Source organism: Protopterus annectens, chromosome 8.part1, assembly GCF_019279795.1.
Source record: "Protopterus annectens isolate FY-2018-M chromosome 8.part1, PAN1.0, whole genome shotgun sequence".
NCBI classification, from domain to species: domain Eukaryota; kingdom Metazoa; phylum Chordata; order Ceratodontiformes; family Protopteridae; genus Protopterus; species Protopterus annectens.
Window position 1 is genome coordinate 282,177,699 of NC_056742.1, and position 16,725 is coordinate 282,194,423.

General features: G+C 40.1%; 1 protein-coding gene across 1 annotated transcript in view; it reads right to left on the minus strand.

Moving 5' to 3' along the window:
• The window catches only part of PEPD (peptidase D), a 699,082-nt gene that overhangs the window by 438,560 nt on the left and 243,797 nt on the right, over positions 1–16,725 (minus strand). The window contains exon 8 of the mRNA XM_044081883.1: positions 11,619–11,694. Coding sequence (XP_043937818.1) covers positions 11,619–11,694 — 76 coding nt within the window. The remainder of the gene's footprint in view (positions 1–11,618; positions 11,695–16,725) is intronic.

Sequence of the window (16,725 nt, forward strand, 5' to 3'; positions counted from 1 at the left end):
ATCATCACAATGCTTCAATAAATACAGACGCACACAAAAAAACTACATGGTACAACATGAAGCATGTGTCCAGATTGTCCCAACATTCAGAGGAAAAGAGCACTGACTGACTTGTTCGACAGCACTCACCTGCCATACAAAATCATCAATTACCCTCTGTAGATGGCACACATAGCTGATGAATATTTCAAAGGGAGATATTCCATATTCTGGAAAACCAAGGGAGCAATCCTAATTTTAATGGCCAATGTCCTAGCCAAAAGCACAAGAAAAATTCTCTCCAACCCAACAATAACTTTGCCTCAGTTATTAAGAATTCATCATTTGCAGAGTAAGCCTCCTTTACTGAAGGTCTCATGAAAACACATCAAATACTGGTAAGTTCTAAAAACTGAGGGAAATTGGTGGAGAAGGCAGTACAGATTTTGTGCCACAAAAAATGTCCTGATGTCCAGCTAACTACAAGGCTGATTAGGAGTAGTAACTTAGGCAAATCTCTTAGGGAATGCTGCAGAAGGTGTATGCCCATCAGATTAATCAACTGCATCATTCTATGCCTGGCCTTACTAGAGGGTTTCTGCCTAAATCCACCCAGAACTGGAGCAAACATTAAACTGAAATCCCTCACACATATGAACTAAGCCTTCTCCGGCATTAGACACAAGCTATCTTTTGTGAATTCACTCAAAATCAGGAGTAGAGAGAAACAAATCCCTTACTGTGATCCAGACAACCTGCAAATAACTAGTGGCCCGAGTGCAGGAGGAGATGGCGAGAGATTTTGCATACTGGCTCCAATATTTTTAGAGGATGAAGATGGTCTGGTCTGTTACAAGTCTTGTAAATCAGGTGCACTGCACGCAGCACATACGACTGTAGACGAATGCTTGACATCAGCCAAGCTGCACATGCAAGATGGCTCATGAGAATTCTTTATCAATTCCTACACATTTTGTTGTTTACCAATAATTCACAAGGATCCCACACCATCCCCATTTCAATATTTTTACAGTATGCCTTGAAAAGTATTAGCAGACAAAGAAAGCATCATTAAGGACAGTGATGATTTTCTGAAAAACCTATATGAATGGCCATGTTTAAATATTTAGTAGCAAATTATACTTGTGACATTAAACAGATATGTATTGCTTTCTGCCATTCAGAATAGCTTAGTGTTGAAACTGTAAGGTCCTATTGATCTAAACTTTCTGAATATAATTAATATAGTAATACTATTTGTGAATTACTTGTTTAGAAAATATATTTTTTAGGATGAGATATTTCAAAACATTTCTGGCACAGCTACAGGTATACCAGTAGCTAACAACAATGCAAACATTGCATTTTCAGTTTAGAAACATGATGTGATTTTTAATAAAAAAAGAATCCATTTTACGGTGAAGTTATTTTTCAAATGCTATTTGGTTGATATTTTTTGTATAATCTGTTTTATGATAAAGTTATTTTTTTAAATCCTAGGTGGATGATCTTTTTCTTTTATGGGGTGGCATCAGAAAGAACCTGAAGAATTGATTAATAACATTAGCAGTAGTATTGAGTTTCTGAAATTTAAATAAGACAAGTTTAAAAAAGGAAGCATTAACTTTTTCAATGTTCATTTGACTTTAAATGACAATAGATTTATTACCACTTTGAAAAAGTTTCAAGATAATCTTACATACATACACAGGACAAGTATGAAGAGTACTTCAAGGGTAGTTTCAATAGAAACTAAGGGTAATGCTGCTCAACGCCAGAAGTCTAAACCTAGAGATGCATGCACTCGAGGCTCTCCTCAGTATGGAGAATATAGATATCTGTGCAGTAACAGACACCTGGTTCAAGGCTCCCGAGAGCACCCCAGCACTACCAGGTTATACCTCATACCATGCTTTTCGGCCCCAAAACTCGGACCGAACCACAAAAGGAGGGGGAGTATCCATATTCATCAAAGATACCCACACCTCCAGGTTAGTGGCACTGCATGAAGCATCGGAGACCATCCATGTGCAACTAACAGTGGGCAAAACTGCCTTTCAGTTTGTAGCCTGCTACAGACCACCCTCCCAAACTCAGGAACCCCACTCGGCTTTCCTGAGAACACTGGAGAATATGAAGGTCTCTCCAAACACCATTATACTGGGTGACTTCAACTACCCAAACACAGACTGGGAGCACTACTCAAGCCCCAACACCCTCGCCCAACGGTTCCTAGAATTTATAAACTCAAATGCTATGGAACAACTGGTCACCACTCCCACAAGAGGGGAAAACATATTGGACCTGATCGCCAACATGGTTCCATACCAGAGGTATACCCCTCACTGGTAAGATCTGACCATAAATTAATCTCACTGGACATCCATATCCTGTCCCCACCCCCAGCCAAGGAAACCACGGTGAAGAACTTCTCAAAAGCAAACTTCACACTTCTCAAAACCAAGGTGGAATCCTTCAAAGCCCCCGGGCCAGTGGAAAATACAGCCCAAACCGCAGAATCCTTTACAAACGCTTTCTATGGACACCTACAGGAATGCATGGATTGTGCTATCCCAAATAAAACCAAGACTCATTCCTCCAAAGGCAGGAGACCTGTCTGGTGGACCCCAGCCATAAATAAGCTATACAACAGGAGGAAGCTACTACATGATACAGCAAAATCCCAAAAAGGGAAGGCATCTCTGATCAGTACTAGCAAGAAACTACAATCCCTCATAAAATCATCTAAGGCCAGCTTCGAAAGAAAAATTGCACAAGATGCTAAAGATAATCACAAGGCCTTCTTTAGTTATGTCAGCAACCTGGGTGGCAACTTCCAGATATGCTCAGAGTTGGTTCAAAATGACAAAAAATACACTGAACCCACAGACATTGCCAACATCCCGGCAGACAGGTTCAGTGCAAACTCCCCCCCCCTTCCCCCCCAAAAGAGCAAATGTCTATCCCAACAGAGTGCAGCCTCCCTGACATAACAGATGCACAGGTGAGAGCTGCCCTCTCCCAAGCAAAAAACACAGCATCAATGGGACCGGACGATGTCCCGGGCTGCGTCTTACACGAACTCAAAGAAGAACTGAACCCTCACATAAAGTCACTGTTCAATCTCAGCCTCACTACAGGATATGTACCAGAGGAATGGCATACAGCAACAGTGGTCCCACTCCACAATGGTGGTGCCACAACGGACCCCGGAAACTATCGCCCTATAAGCCTGACTAGCCTGGTCTGCAAAGCTATGGAGCGTATCATCATGAAACTCATAAACAAAGACATTGGGAACCTCCAAACACTGGATTCTACCCAATTCGGCTTTGTTAAGGGCAGATCTTGCCTTTTGAACCTGGTTGACTTCTTTGAAACAGTCACCAAGGCCATAGATGAAGGGAAGGTAGTCCACACAGCCTACCTGGACCTCGCAAAAGCCTTCGACAAAATACCCCACTCGGGCATCATAAATAAGCTCACCAGCTTAAATATCAACCCCTATATGTCACAAGATGGGTTGCAAACTGGCTCAGGGATAGAACCCACATGGTCAGAATTGCAGGTGCCATGCCATGCCAGTTACAAGTGGCGTCCCACAAGGCTCAGTCCTGGGACCTCTCTTGTTCGGTATATATTTCTCTGAGGTACAGGCTAACATGGGAGGACTATGGCTGACCAAGTTCGCAGATGACTGCAAACTGGGTGCCATAATCGACTCGCCGACTTGACACAAGCATCCTCCAAAAGGGTCTCACAGAGACGGATAACTGGTGCCAGAGCCATGGCCTAAAGCTAAATGCCAAAAAGTGCATAGTCATCCCCTTTGGGAAAAACAAAGTGCCCACAAATGACCACATAGGTGGTAATCCATTAAGTATGGAAGTAGTAATTAGGGATTCGGGGACCCAAGTAGATAGCAATCTCTCCTTTGACAATCACGCTGCCAAAGTGGTTAGAAAGACCTTCTATATAGTCCACCTTATCACGAAAGGGTTCACATCTAGATCAAGAGAGGTCATTGTGCCCCTCTACTCATCACTCATCAGGCCCATAATTGAATACAATGCCCCATCTGGGATGTACCTTACCAGACACCTGCAGCAACTGGAAAGACCCCAAAAGTACCTCACCAAGAGGATCAAGGGTCTCAAACAGATGCCCTATGCAGTTAGGCTAAAGAAACTCCAGCTCTACTCAGTTGCTTACCGCCTACTCAGAGGCGATCTGTGCCTGACATATAAAGCCATGTCCAACAAAGAATTAATGGACATGCTCCACCTCAGGAAATCCAAATAACTTAGAGCTACACGCTCCAGGGACTTAACCTCAGCACAGAAATAAATAAGACATGCTGGAGGGACAGATTCATATCCCAGAGGCTCCCCTCACTCTGGAACAAAATCCCAATCCATGTTAGGCAGAGTCCCTCAATGACCCTCTTCAAGAGAAATCTTGACGAGTGGATGGGAGATCGTAGGTTTACCCCTGGGATCTCTTCTGTGTCCCTACTAGACAGAGGCACAGTAAACTAACCTCAAAAGGGCTATCTTCTGTAACCTACTATACAGAGGCACAGTCAACTAATCTAAAAGGGTGGCGAAAGCCAAACACACTCTGGCTAGGCTTATAAGTGCCCTAGGGCAGATAGCCTAGTATCAACCTATGAAGCTATGAACCTATGAACTTACACTTTTGAAAATATTGCCTACGGTCAAATACTTAGAACTTTAAAGACGCATGACTGGCGATGCAACAGCTGATGCACAACCGGATGATTCAGCGCAACAATTTAGAAGTGGATTTTAAATCTGTGATTCACTAATATGGACCCATATTTATAATAAATAAAGTGACAAAAGAGGTAACCCCATGTATGAAGTCACAGTGCAAATGATAAAACATCTTTATTCCCCAGTCTATAATAAAATAAACTAATTAGGTGATATGTTAAAAAACACTGGCAAATTCTATGGTCTTGTGAAGCTCTGAATGATTTTCATCAGAGCAACCAAAATTTGCAGGAAATAACTCACTAAATTTGAAACATATGCTACGTTACAAGGTTCATAGCTTTTTACTACATTTTTGGGCAAAGGACTCCATTAACAAGCTCAGCCACATCACCCAGTACTGGTGGTAGACTCACAATGCCCCCCGTTAAGCAGACTTTTTCTATATAACCCTGGTAAAAGTTTGTGATTACCTATCCAGGCTGGTTTTAAAAGCAGCTAGAGAAGTACTCTGCTTGACATGCAAGGTCAGCCTCGTCTACAAATGCTGTATAGATTGGGTTAGGTATCTCTTACACCATTTGGCGACGTTGATAGGTTTAAGTCTCTGGAATGGATGTTTGCTTTTCCACTGGGTTCTACAGAGATAAAGGAGTTCAAAGACTGCTGGATTGTTCAAAGCACGGAAGGCTAAGCTGAGATTACTACCTCAGGAGTCTGTACGACAATACTTTCAGTTTATTAGAGCATTTAACATTGCTGACACCAGAGATCTTTTTGATGAAAAAATCTTGAGGTCTCTCAAGCTGGTTTAGGTGCTTAGTGAGGTACATGCTGAAGGGTGCATTATATTAAATGATGGGTCTGATAAGGGATAAAGTGGGACTTGAATTTCTTTGAATACTGAGGAGATTCCATGGAGGATAAGTTGTGAGGAGATTCCATGAAGGACAAGTTGGGAGGAGATTCTATGGAGGAGAAGTTGTGAGGAGATGCCATGGAGGAGAAGTTGTGCAAGGTAGAAGGATTTTCTAACCAGCACAGAGACTTAGTGGTCAAAGGAGTGTTTGTTACCAACATACATACCAAATGCCCTCAAGACAGTGTCAGATTTAAGTGGAATGTTCTCTATATGGTAAGCAGTAGTAATCCTACATTTACCAAAGGAAATTATACTGCATATCTTGGTGTTGGGGGTAAATCCATGTTTATTAAACCAAGAATTTGATTGGCCCAGCCCTTGCTGGAGACTGAGTATTTGATAACCATTCCCATTCTACAATCATCTCCAAACTTGGTTAGCCATAGACCGTTGATATCAGGTTTTATGTCACAGAAAGGAGGCGGGAACAAAGTACAAAAACTAATTCCCAGGGTCAGCACAGGGACCATCTTTATGCAAAGGAAACATGAGTGTTATTCTCTGTACCTCAGAGATGTATTGAGGGTAGAAACTTAGGCTGAAGATTATGGAAGGGTTTGGTTATGGGGGAGCTTTACACTTCTCAGAAGATGTCCAGGGATACTGTCAGAAGCAATGGAAGTAGTGCTTTTAATTTTGTATAGTACCAAAAGGACTTGTTCCAATTTGATCTCTGGGCAGTTGTGAAGGAAGGATCATAATGCCACAGCTTACCTTTGCCTAATCAGAACAAGGGCAAACAAAACATGCTGTATCTGTTTGCAATGCAAGCATATTTCTGATTATTATTAATGTTTCTGCTACATAGGATACTAAAAATACTGTTGATTTAGCTCAGTGCAAGCTATGTATAATATTTTATGTTGGAAAGTGCAACATAAGGTTACAAGAGCATTTAGAAGAAGATCACACTAAAATTAAAAGGAAAGCAGATAAAAAAATAATTATATAAGCATATTGATGCAGCAGGACTGTTGGTCCTAACAACAGGGATGATGACTGGCTATCTTTACAAAGGAGCAGGAATACTACTGGATTACCATGCTTAAGGCAGAGCAGGCACAGTGTCTGCAGCCTTACACCAGGTCTCAAAATGAGGGCATTGAAACATCAGGGCTTCATCTGTTGTTTATTGTACATTATAAACAATTTAATTTGCTTATGTTTGTCATGTGACAGAATCATACCTCTCAACCTCTTGGCTCAAGAAATCTGGACAAAGCCAAAAATAATGGGGGATTAAAGGCCAGACTTATGGACATATTTTAAATACTGTTCTTATAAACTTAGAAAGATGATAAAAGGTTTTGCAATATCATGCATGTTATAAAGGATATGAAGTCTAAAACTCAAATGTCTGTCATTATTTAATGACTTCCATTCTCAATGATTTGCCACAATACACAAATATTATGAGGAACAAATCCAAAATGTTAGGAAAAAGTCTAGACAGTCTGTGAAAATCTGGACAGTTGAAAGCATACCTCCCAACCATCCCGAATTACTCATTTACCGAGTTGTGGGGTTCAAATGAAGGGGTGCCACAATTCCCATGTGGCACCCCTTCATTTCCGATTTTTTCCCCTTTTATTTTTAAATTCTTTTTAATTTCGCGCTGTCTGTGATGACGTCATCACGTGCGCGATGACGTCAGTGCAGTCAGGCCATCCAACCAGTCAGAATTGAGCTAAAGGAAGCTCTTCCGGCTGGCGGCAAATGCAGCTCTAATTTGAGCATTATTGTGACCGGGAAACAGAACAGAGCTTCAGAATGCCAGTCCGAATGAAGCAACTAATGGAGCTTTAGAATGGCAATGCGAATGCGAGCGAGAAGCAACTAGCCGGGAACGGAGCAAGAAGAGCTTTAATGGGAACATTTGAAACTGCCGTCTGAAAACTTCTTTAAGGTAACTGCAGAGAACTTTAATGGGAATGTTTGAATCTGCTGTTTGGGAACTTCTTTAAGGTAACTGCAGAGGTGTGCGTGTCTGTGGGTGCGTGTCTGTGGGTGCATGCGCCCAGGCTTCTTACATGAATTCTACTTACTGCAGTATCATGTAATCCTAGCCTGTGTAGCACTGATCTTGTTGAGAAAGGCCTCTCCTCTAACTAGAGAAGACTGTCGAAAACTAGCTAGCTTGTTATAGTCCTACACAGATAAAAGCTGTAAGAAAAGAAAGAAACAGAAAGCTAAATTCAAACATTTCAGAAAACTGTGATCAGTGAACTACTGACTTCAGAATATATTTAGTCAAGGCTAAATTCAACAGTTTTTGAATATCTTTAGTCAAGGCTAAATTCAACAGTTTTTGAATGACTGTCCTTATCAGTTTTAGGTTTTGGTGGTTGAATGTAACATCTTAGGTTACTGGCAACACCAGTCAATTCAAAATACTAGTTTGCTAGCTGCTACTGATATGTATAAATAGGCAAATGTTATCACAGTGAGCAATTCAAAGATGACAGAAGGAAATGAGTTTAATAGTTCCAAAAATGGTTATTGATTACTCTGAACAGGAGTAAACATTTTTGATACTTTTGAGAATGGAGTGTGTGTGTGTGTGTGTGTGTGTGTGTGTGTGTGTGTGTGTGTGTGTGTGTGTGTGTGTGTGTGTGTGTGTGTGTGTACATGCCCCCATTCAATAAACCTGGTGGCTGGAGGTACTCAGGCTCAAACCCTGTAACTTCAGTACAGGGTAAAAAGAGCCTAAAGTCCCTAGCTATCACCACTTGTCAGCTTTGTCCAGGTTTTTTTGTGCCAACAGTTGAAGGTTGTTTGTGCTAAGAGTTGAAAAGGTATAGTGACAACTGAATTTCTATTCCCCAGGTTTTTTGTGCTAACAGTTGAGAGCTATAGTGAGAATTAAATTTGTATTTCCCCATTATTGGCTTTGTTTGTCCAGGCTTTTTGTGCTAAGAGATTGAGAGTTGTGGTGAGAAGTGAGAAATGAATTCACTAAAGGAATCTGCTGATTTAGCATAGTGGTATGTTGCTTTGACTGTAGTGCATAGGGTCCTGAATTCAAAACTTACCAGTGAAATGCATGGTGGTAACATTTATTCGAGCAACTTTACAAAAGTATACAAGCAATGTTTAAAATGTGTCCTTGGTAAGTCCCTAGCCACCACTACTTGTGAGCTTTGTCCAGTTTTTTTGTGCTGAGAGTTGAGAGCTGTGGTGAAAAGTGAGAACTGAATTTGTATTCCCCCATTATTGGCTTTGTTTGTCCATTTTTTTTGTGCTAAGAGGTTGAGAGCTATGGGGAGAAGTGAGAAATGAATTCACTAAATGATAGCCATTAAGTCTCAGTCTTCCCATTTTTCAGGAAGCTGCTGATTTGGTATAGTGGTATGTTGTTCTGACTGTAGGGTCCTGGATTCAAAATTTGCCAGTGAAATATAGGGTGGTAACACAGCATTTTATTTTAGCAACTTTACAAAATTATACAAGCAATGTTTAAAATGTGTCCCTGGTTTTTGACCTTTTGTCCCCCCCCCCCCCCCCCAAAAAAATGAAATTGAAAATAAATGCGAGGCGCTATGCAAGATGACTATGGCTTACACTACTGTCATTCTATTTATAGTGTGGGTGTGGAAGTAATCTTTTATGATGGAAATGTTCTGAATTGGGCATTTTTGTCATTATTGGTTCATGCGTTTTGTTTTATTGTGTACAGTACAGCCTACTGGAAAAATCTTCAAACAATAAATTTAAAATGCGCTCTGTCTAACAAGTGTGTTGTATTATACAAGGAATATAATTTAATAAAGTCAGGAAGGTGTATCAAAGAAAAGAACACATGAATGTTTCTTGTTTTGTGTGCAAGGGACCAATGCAGCCCAAAGGTAATCTTTATCCACCACTGGCCATATGCATTTGCTTTGGGTGTGGTGTGGGTTTCAATGCTGTTTCAATGAATGTGAGTTTCAGGTCAGAGAAGTTTTAATGCCAAGCCTATTTTCATTGTGAGCCAGTACTGCTTTGTTTAGCAGATGTCTTAGTGTTTCTGCATTGCTGTTGTGCTGTAAAATGTAAAAATAAAATCCAAATAATCATTGTAGAAGGAAAGCAGTATGTACACATTAGTGTTTATGGTAAATGGGCCGAAATAACCGGGTAATGGGACACTGGGATGACTACAGGGAGACTCTTAGTGCCATATTTTGGTTGTCTGTTCTTCAGTTTGTGTTTAAAAGTAGCTATCCCACAATTCCATTGGAATGGGGTTATGTAATTATGTATGCAAATTATATGTTAATTAGCATACAGATTTGTACCTATTTTTCATGGGCCTTGTCCAGATTTTTGATGTTTCCAGGTTGAGAGGTATGGTTGAGAGGTATGCATAGAATGGTTATAAATTTCACATTATGTTAAATGGTTTATAATACTTTCTAAAGTACTTGTATACAAAACAAATGCGTATATTGTGTAAATCAACACATTTTATCCTTGGTTTACTGGCACAATTTTCTTTCACGTATTGATTTTTATTAAGTGGCTCAGATTTTACCGACTTGGACTTACCATTTTCTTTCTTTTCACCGTGCCCTTCCTTATCATTACAAGCCTTAGCATGTGATTATCTGAGCATTACTCTTCTTGTTTCCCAAGCTGCTTCTTGTTTAACTCCGCTGTCCTTAATTATTTCACCTTCTTTGCTTAATGAACAAGTTCCCTTCCTATATCCATGATGTCTGTTTTTCTTGCATTTTTCTTTCTTATTACAGTTTTGCTTCTATGTGGACACAATTACCCTGTAGATAAGCCCTTCTCCTGTTGTAACAGCACTATAATGAACTTCCATATTGTTCTGGGGAGCTGCACATGATGCATATTGGCATTGTTTTTGTATTTTCCTTTTCTCAATTTGTTTTCAATTACACTCTTTTCTAGCTGTGATAAATTGCCTCTGTTTATATCACTCTTAGCTACATCTACAGTTTGAAAATATTTCTCATTATTATCTATTTACTGATAATACTGTGCTGTATAACATTTGCTAACTTCTCTGATATCTTTCTTGCATTTGGTTTCCTACTTCCTTTTCATTTATTTGTGCGTTTCTGCTCATGTTCTTTACCCATGTTTTAGTATGCCTCTGCTAATTAAATGATCTTTCTTACTTTGCGTCTTCTGCTGAATATCTACTAATTCAGATACACGAGTCATCCACATATCTTATGTTCAATTCCTCTTCCTCTTGTGTTACAGAACTTGTTTGTAAAATGCTCCCGCCTCTTCATGTTCCATAGTTATAATCCCACCATCAATACATGCAAGTAAGGGCCTATCCAACTCTTCTTCCAATATCTTAAAAACACTCACAAGCTATAGAGTAGGTCATGTTTGTTGGCCTCATGGGAAAGGCAAAATTTATACAAATGATCACAGAATGGATGTCATAGTTGTTATAACGATGAGACTATATACATCCCATAACACACTATAAGCAAATTCTCATGATGCAATTCAATTTGATTAACTTTACGCAGAACTCCCCTGTACCAAATGTATTCTAAATACAATCCGCAAAAGTCATAATGTGATTTTTTTCTTTTAAGAAAATGGCTACGACTAGCTTCCTGTAGTAACCACTTTTTCAAAGGAATTGCTCTGAGGTGACGCAGACACTGCAAAAAAAAAAAAAAAAAAAAAAAAAAAAAAAGACATACTATACTACCACAGGGTGCTTTAAGAGGCTTTTGTTGAAGATACTATGGCTGAAGTAATGTAGAATTCAAAGGACATGAAAACAGTCAAAGAAGCCTGCTCTAAGGGTACTGCAACAAGTAACGGCAACCAAAGTTAAAAAGTTTCAGCACTGTTAGAAAAAAAAAGTGAAAGTCTTATAATACTGGATTTCTACAACTGTATGTAACACACAGCACAAACCCTAAAATGGTGGAATAACATCAGAAGCAAAGTTAAACCTTGCTTAAGCTTACAATGATGCCAATGTTTATTCAGAAATAGCTTACCTCCTTATGAGCGTCACTTGAGATCCTGTTGGTGTAGCGAAGAATTTCTAATTCCATATCTGTTTTAATGACACGGCTTGAACATGAGAAAGATAACGGAAATAAGAATTTTGTTTTAGACTTACAAAGTGCAAACAGATCCCAATCCCCCATACAAATTAAACAAATATAAGAAAACAGATAAATTAAGCATTCAGTCCATCTGCTGTATAAACATTCCAGCAAAAAATGTGAAGAACATTTAATACTATATATTAGTATAGTACAATGTGAATGTCCACATCAGATGATGCATTATCTACTACATTACCTGGACAGGACACAGTTCATTAAAATTATATTGTTAATGCTAATTAAAGTCAGTTTCAAATGTATTTTTGCCCCCTCCCACCTAACTCCTGTATTATATTCCCCCCCCCCCCCCAAGACATTTCTGGGAATATGATAATGTGCATCTTAGTGAAATAATCTATGCAAAGAACAGAGTATAGTTTTCATTAAAAGTAAAAAAAAACTAGCAAATATAAACCAGCAGATGGAATGAAACTAATTGCTTTGGACACCTGGATTCATACTCTCAGTCGTGTGCAGTTACAAAAGAACTCATTACAGCAGAGAAAGCACTAACTATACTTTGCTTTTGAAGGGCAGAGGGCAATTTGATTGATTTGCTGGTAAGTATTCTACAGTACTTGTTTAGTGGCTTACAGTTTAATTTACTTTAACCTAACAGTGATAAAGCATTGCTGAAAATCCTGACCTGGCACGATGTGGTGTGTAGCCTTAATAAAGATGTACTAACCATATCAGAGAACAAAAATACCACTACTGGCCAAATGGAAAGTGCCGTAAGGCCCACGCTTTAGCATGCATCAAACATCCTCAGCTCGTAGCAATGGATAATTAATGTTGTTGCTGTTCTTCTTTCGGCTTCTTCCTGGTTAGGGGTCGCCACAGTGGAACTCCGGTCCGCTAATGATTGGCAGTAGATTTTTATATGGGTGCCAAGGTGCCAGCTCGACACCCAACCTTCAACGAAGGCACGACCATTCTACGCATGTCTTTCGAACGCCACTCGACTGCGGGGAGGACATGCAGACTCCACACAGAAGGCGCACCAGCCGAGAGCAATGGGTAGATGTCACTTATGTAGCCATTAAAGATTTTTTTTAAATTATTATTTATCAATGGATAAATAATTTAAAAAAAAAATCTTTAATAGTTACATAAGCGACATCTACAGACTTTGATATCCTTTAACATATGCTGTTGCCAAAATGCTGCTCTATGATCTCGGATTCTTGTTGGAAGAACCAACTACAAAAGCATTAACCCTTTAATACCTTTCTTCTGCTCTATTTTTGGCTCCCCCACAGCTAACCATTAGCTACACCTAGTGCCCCTCCTCATCCACTGAACACACCTAACCTACCCACTTATTCTGCTTCATTCAGGACTGGTGAGGAGACCATGACATCCTGAGGTAGTATTATATTAATACTAATGAAGTATTTTTCCCTTTAAGGTGCATGTATTGCTCAAGGTGCTGGCATATAATAGACACTGCAATGTGCTGTCCATGCCTGTGTGTGTGTGACTCAGGCAATACCCTGCCTCTCTTACAGTCACCATCTCTTCCCCTGCTCCTTTCCAGTCTGGATCAGGGATCAGCCTCAGTTGTGAGCCCGAATGCATGCCCCTGCTCTGATGTAAGCTGCTCAAGTCCAGCCACCTGTCTCTCAAGACCCAACTGCTAATCAAACTCTGATCATCTGATTCACAATCAGGACTTTAGCCCTCTGTACCATGGATTCACGTTAACCTTTTAATATTTGGCAAGAGGTATACTGCTCGACCTCAAATGCTAGAAATTTTGATCTTCTTTTGGTTGCTCCCATTAGGGGTCACCGCAGTGGATCATCTGTTTCCATTTATTCCTGTCCTCTGCATCTTCCTCTGTCACACCAACCACCTACATGTCCTCTCTCACCACATCCATAAACCTTATCTTAGGCCTTCCTCTTTTCCTGTTACCTGGTAGCTTCATCCTTAGCATCTTTTTCCCAATATAATCTGCATCCCTCCTCAGCACATGTCCAAACCAACGTAACCTTGCCTCTCTGGCTTTGTCTCCAAACCATCCAACCTGGGCTGACCCTATAATATACTTATTCCTCATCCTCTCCACCCTTGTCACACCCAGTGCAAATTAACTCGGCCACGTCCAGCTCTGACTCCTGCCTTTTTGTCAATGCCACTGTCTCCAACCCATATAGCATAGCTGGTCTCACTACCCTCTTGCAGACCTTCCCTTTCACTCTTACTGGTACTAGTCTGTCACAAATCACTCCTGACACTCTTCTCCACCCACTCCATCCTGCCTGTACTCTCTTGTTCACCTCTCGTCCACACTCACCATTACTCTGAACTGTTGATCCCAAGTATTTAAACTCATCCACCTTTGTCACCTCTACTCCCTGCATCCTCACCATTCCTCTATCCTCCCTCTCATTCACACACATATATTCTGTCTTAGTCCTGCTGACCTTCATTCCTGTTCTCTCTAGAGCACAATCTCCACCTCTCCAGGGTCTCCTCCACCTGTTCCCTACTCTCACTACAGATCACAATGTCATTTGCAAATATCATAGTCCACGGGGACTCCTGTCTGATCTCGTCTGTCAACCTGTCCATCAGCATTGCAAATAAGAACGGGCTCAGAGCTGATCCTTGATGTAATCCTACCTCCACCTTAAACGCATCCGTCACTCCCACCGCAGACCTCACCGCTGTCACACTACCATCGTACATATCCTGTACCACTCTTACATACTTCTCGGACACTCTCGACTTCCTCATACAATACCACAACTCCTCTCTAGGCGCCCTGTCATATGTTTTCTCCAAGTCCAAAAAGACACAATGCAACTCCTTTTGACCTTCTCTGTACTTCTCCATCAACACTCACAGAGCAAACATCGCATCTGTAGTGCTCCTGATATCCTTTCAAATCAAATGTGCAGCTTTGTATCCATCTAGGCCACACAATTACATGCTGTACTTATTTTGCATTTTCAGGAGCAATATGAACTATCCAAGAATATATTAACATTTTTTTCTGTACGTTATACCTTAAAATCTTTAGAAAATGTTAAAGACAAAATTTTCTAGATTTAATACTACTGTAAAAAATTAAAATTATTCTCGACACATTTCATTTTTATCTGTGTACTTGCAAACACAATGTATTCTGATGAAAAGAAACAAGAACATTGGGAAACATTTCCTAACGTTTACAGACAGTTGAGAACATATCAGTGGGTCAGTGTTGGTTGATCCATACACAAGCAAGATGCTATTGCTCATATATGTCATTGGTATGGGTGCTCTAATCTCACAACCTCCTAGGGAAAAAAATGAGATGCTTTATAGAGCCAATCAGTGATCACTCTCTGAGGTGCAGCAAGCTCACAGTGAAACTAAAAGTAAGGGAGTGTGAGGAAGCAAATGGGTCTTGTCCTTGCAAAATAAGATTTTTTTTCCCCTTGTTGCATTGGCTTGCATTTTGCCCATGCTCGAGTATTTGTGTTGTGAGTTTATGTGTACTTGAGCTCATGAAATGGAAGTATTTGCTGCCAACATTTTGTGATACAAGCTTGGATGGACCAAGGAGACATAGTAGAACAAAGTCCTCCAACAATTATTTATGGCTTATAAAATTATTGTAGCAGCCCATCATGAAGTACTTGCATTTCTGCAGAAAATTCAGCTTCCCTACGCATGGCTTAAGTAAGCAGTCTTAGGGAAAAAATATACTTTTTCCTTGGAGGTGTACCCAGGTCTATATTACTATGTTCTGGGATACTTGAGAATAAAACTATTTTATACACTTCTTACACTGTAGGCTGACACTCTGGGTCAAAGTGTCTGCCGTCATGAAATCATTACATTTTCATTTATGAAACATTTCTAGGATTAAGCATGCTGAGCTTTTTTGGTTGTGGTACATGCCCTGGTCTCTTCCTTGCTCAACAACTGTAATGTCCTGTGTCTGGTACACATGGTACAGAACTCTTGTCACTCATCTTGTGACTGGTACATCTTGTTAACAGTGCATTATGCCTGTATCTTGTGACAGGTACATCTCTATCAGCATATCATGCCTGTTCCTCTCAGCCTGCATTTTCATCGAGTGCATTACAGAATTAGCTATAAAGTCTTAGTGTTACATTGTGCGTCCATTCACAACTTGGAGCCTTCTTACCTGAAGGAGCCAATTGTGCCATATCACCCGAGTTAGGTCTCGTTGCAGAGTTACAGGAGGTTTCTCAGATGTGCCTTGATACCTCTCACACTTGCTCATTCGCCTGTATGGCACCTCAACTGTGGAACTTACTGACGTGGTGGCTTTGGGAGTGTTCCTTCTTGGCCAATTCCAGTTAGGCCACTTAAAACAAATCTTGTATGAAATAGCTTTATATTGTGAGAAGATTTTATATATTTATTTGATGTTTGTTAACCAGGTAAGACATCTGGTACAAGACCATTTACAGCACCAACTCAGGTCATATTTTATTTATTTTCATTTTGATTTGATATTATTTAATAATTTCCTTTAGTTTACTATCCCAATTAGTGTTTCTTCTTTGTTTTATGTATTTATATGTCCCTTATGTTTTGTCCATGTCAAATTTACTTTCATAAAAAGAAGTTATGTACTCACCATAACGTTCCATCTGAGTAGTTATACTTCATTTTCTGCAACCTGTGGGTATTCGGATCAGTATCGGATCTGAGCCAGCAACTTTTTCAAGCGTCTGCTCCAAGCTCCTCCCCTTACCCATAATTTCTCACATCTTCTACCTTCCCTCAGATTGAGTTTGCCACTATCCAAACTATCAGCAACTCAATAACATCACTAACTTAGAACAGGTTTGGGGGAAGGAGGGCGGGACGGTTGCAGAAAATGAAGTATAACTACTCAGATGGAACATTATAGTGAGTACATAACTTCTTTATATGAAGTAGTCAACTTCATTTATCTACAACCTGTGGGGACAGAGTCCCCAGCTACCAAAACTCCTGGGACGCCCTCATGGAAGGATAT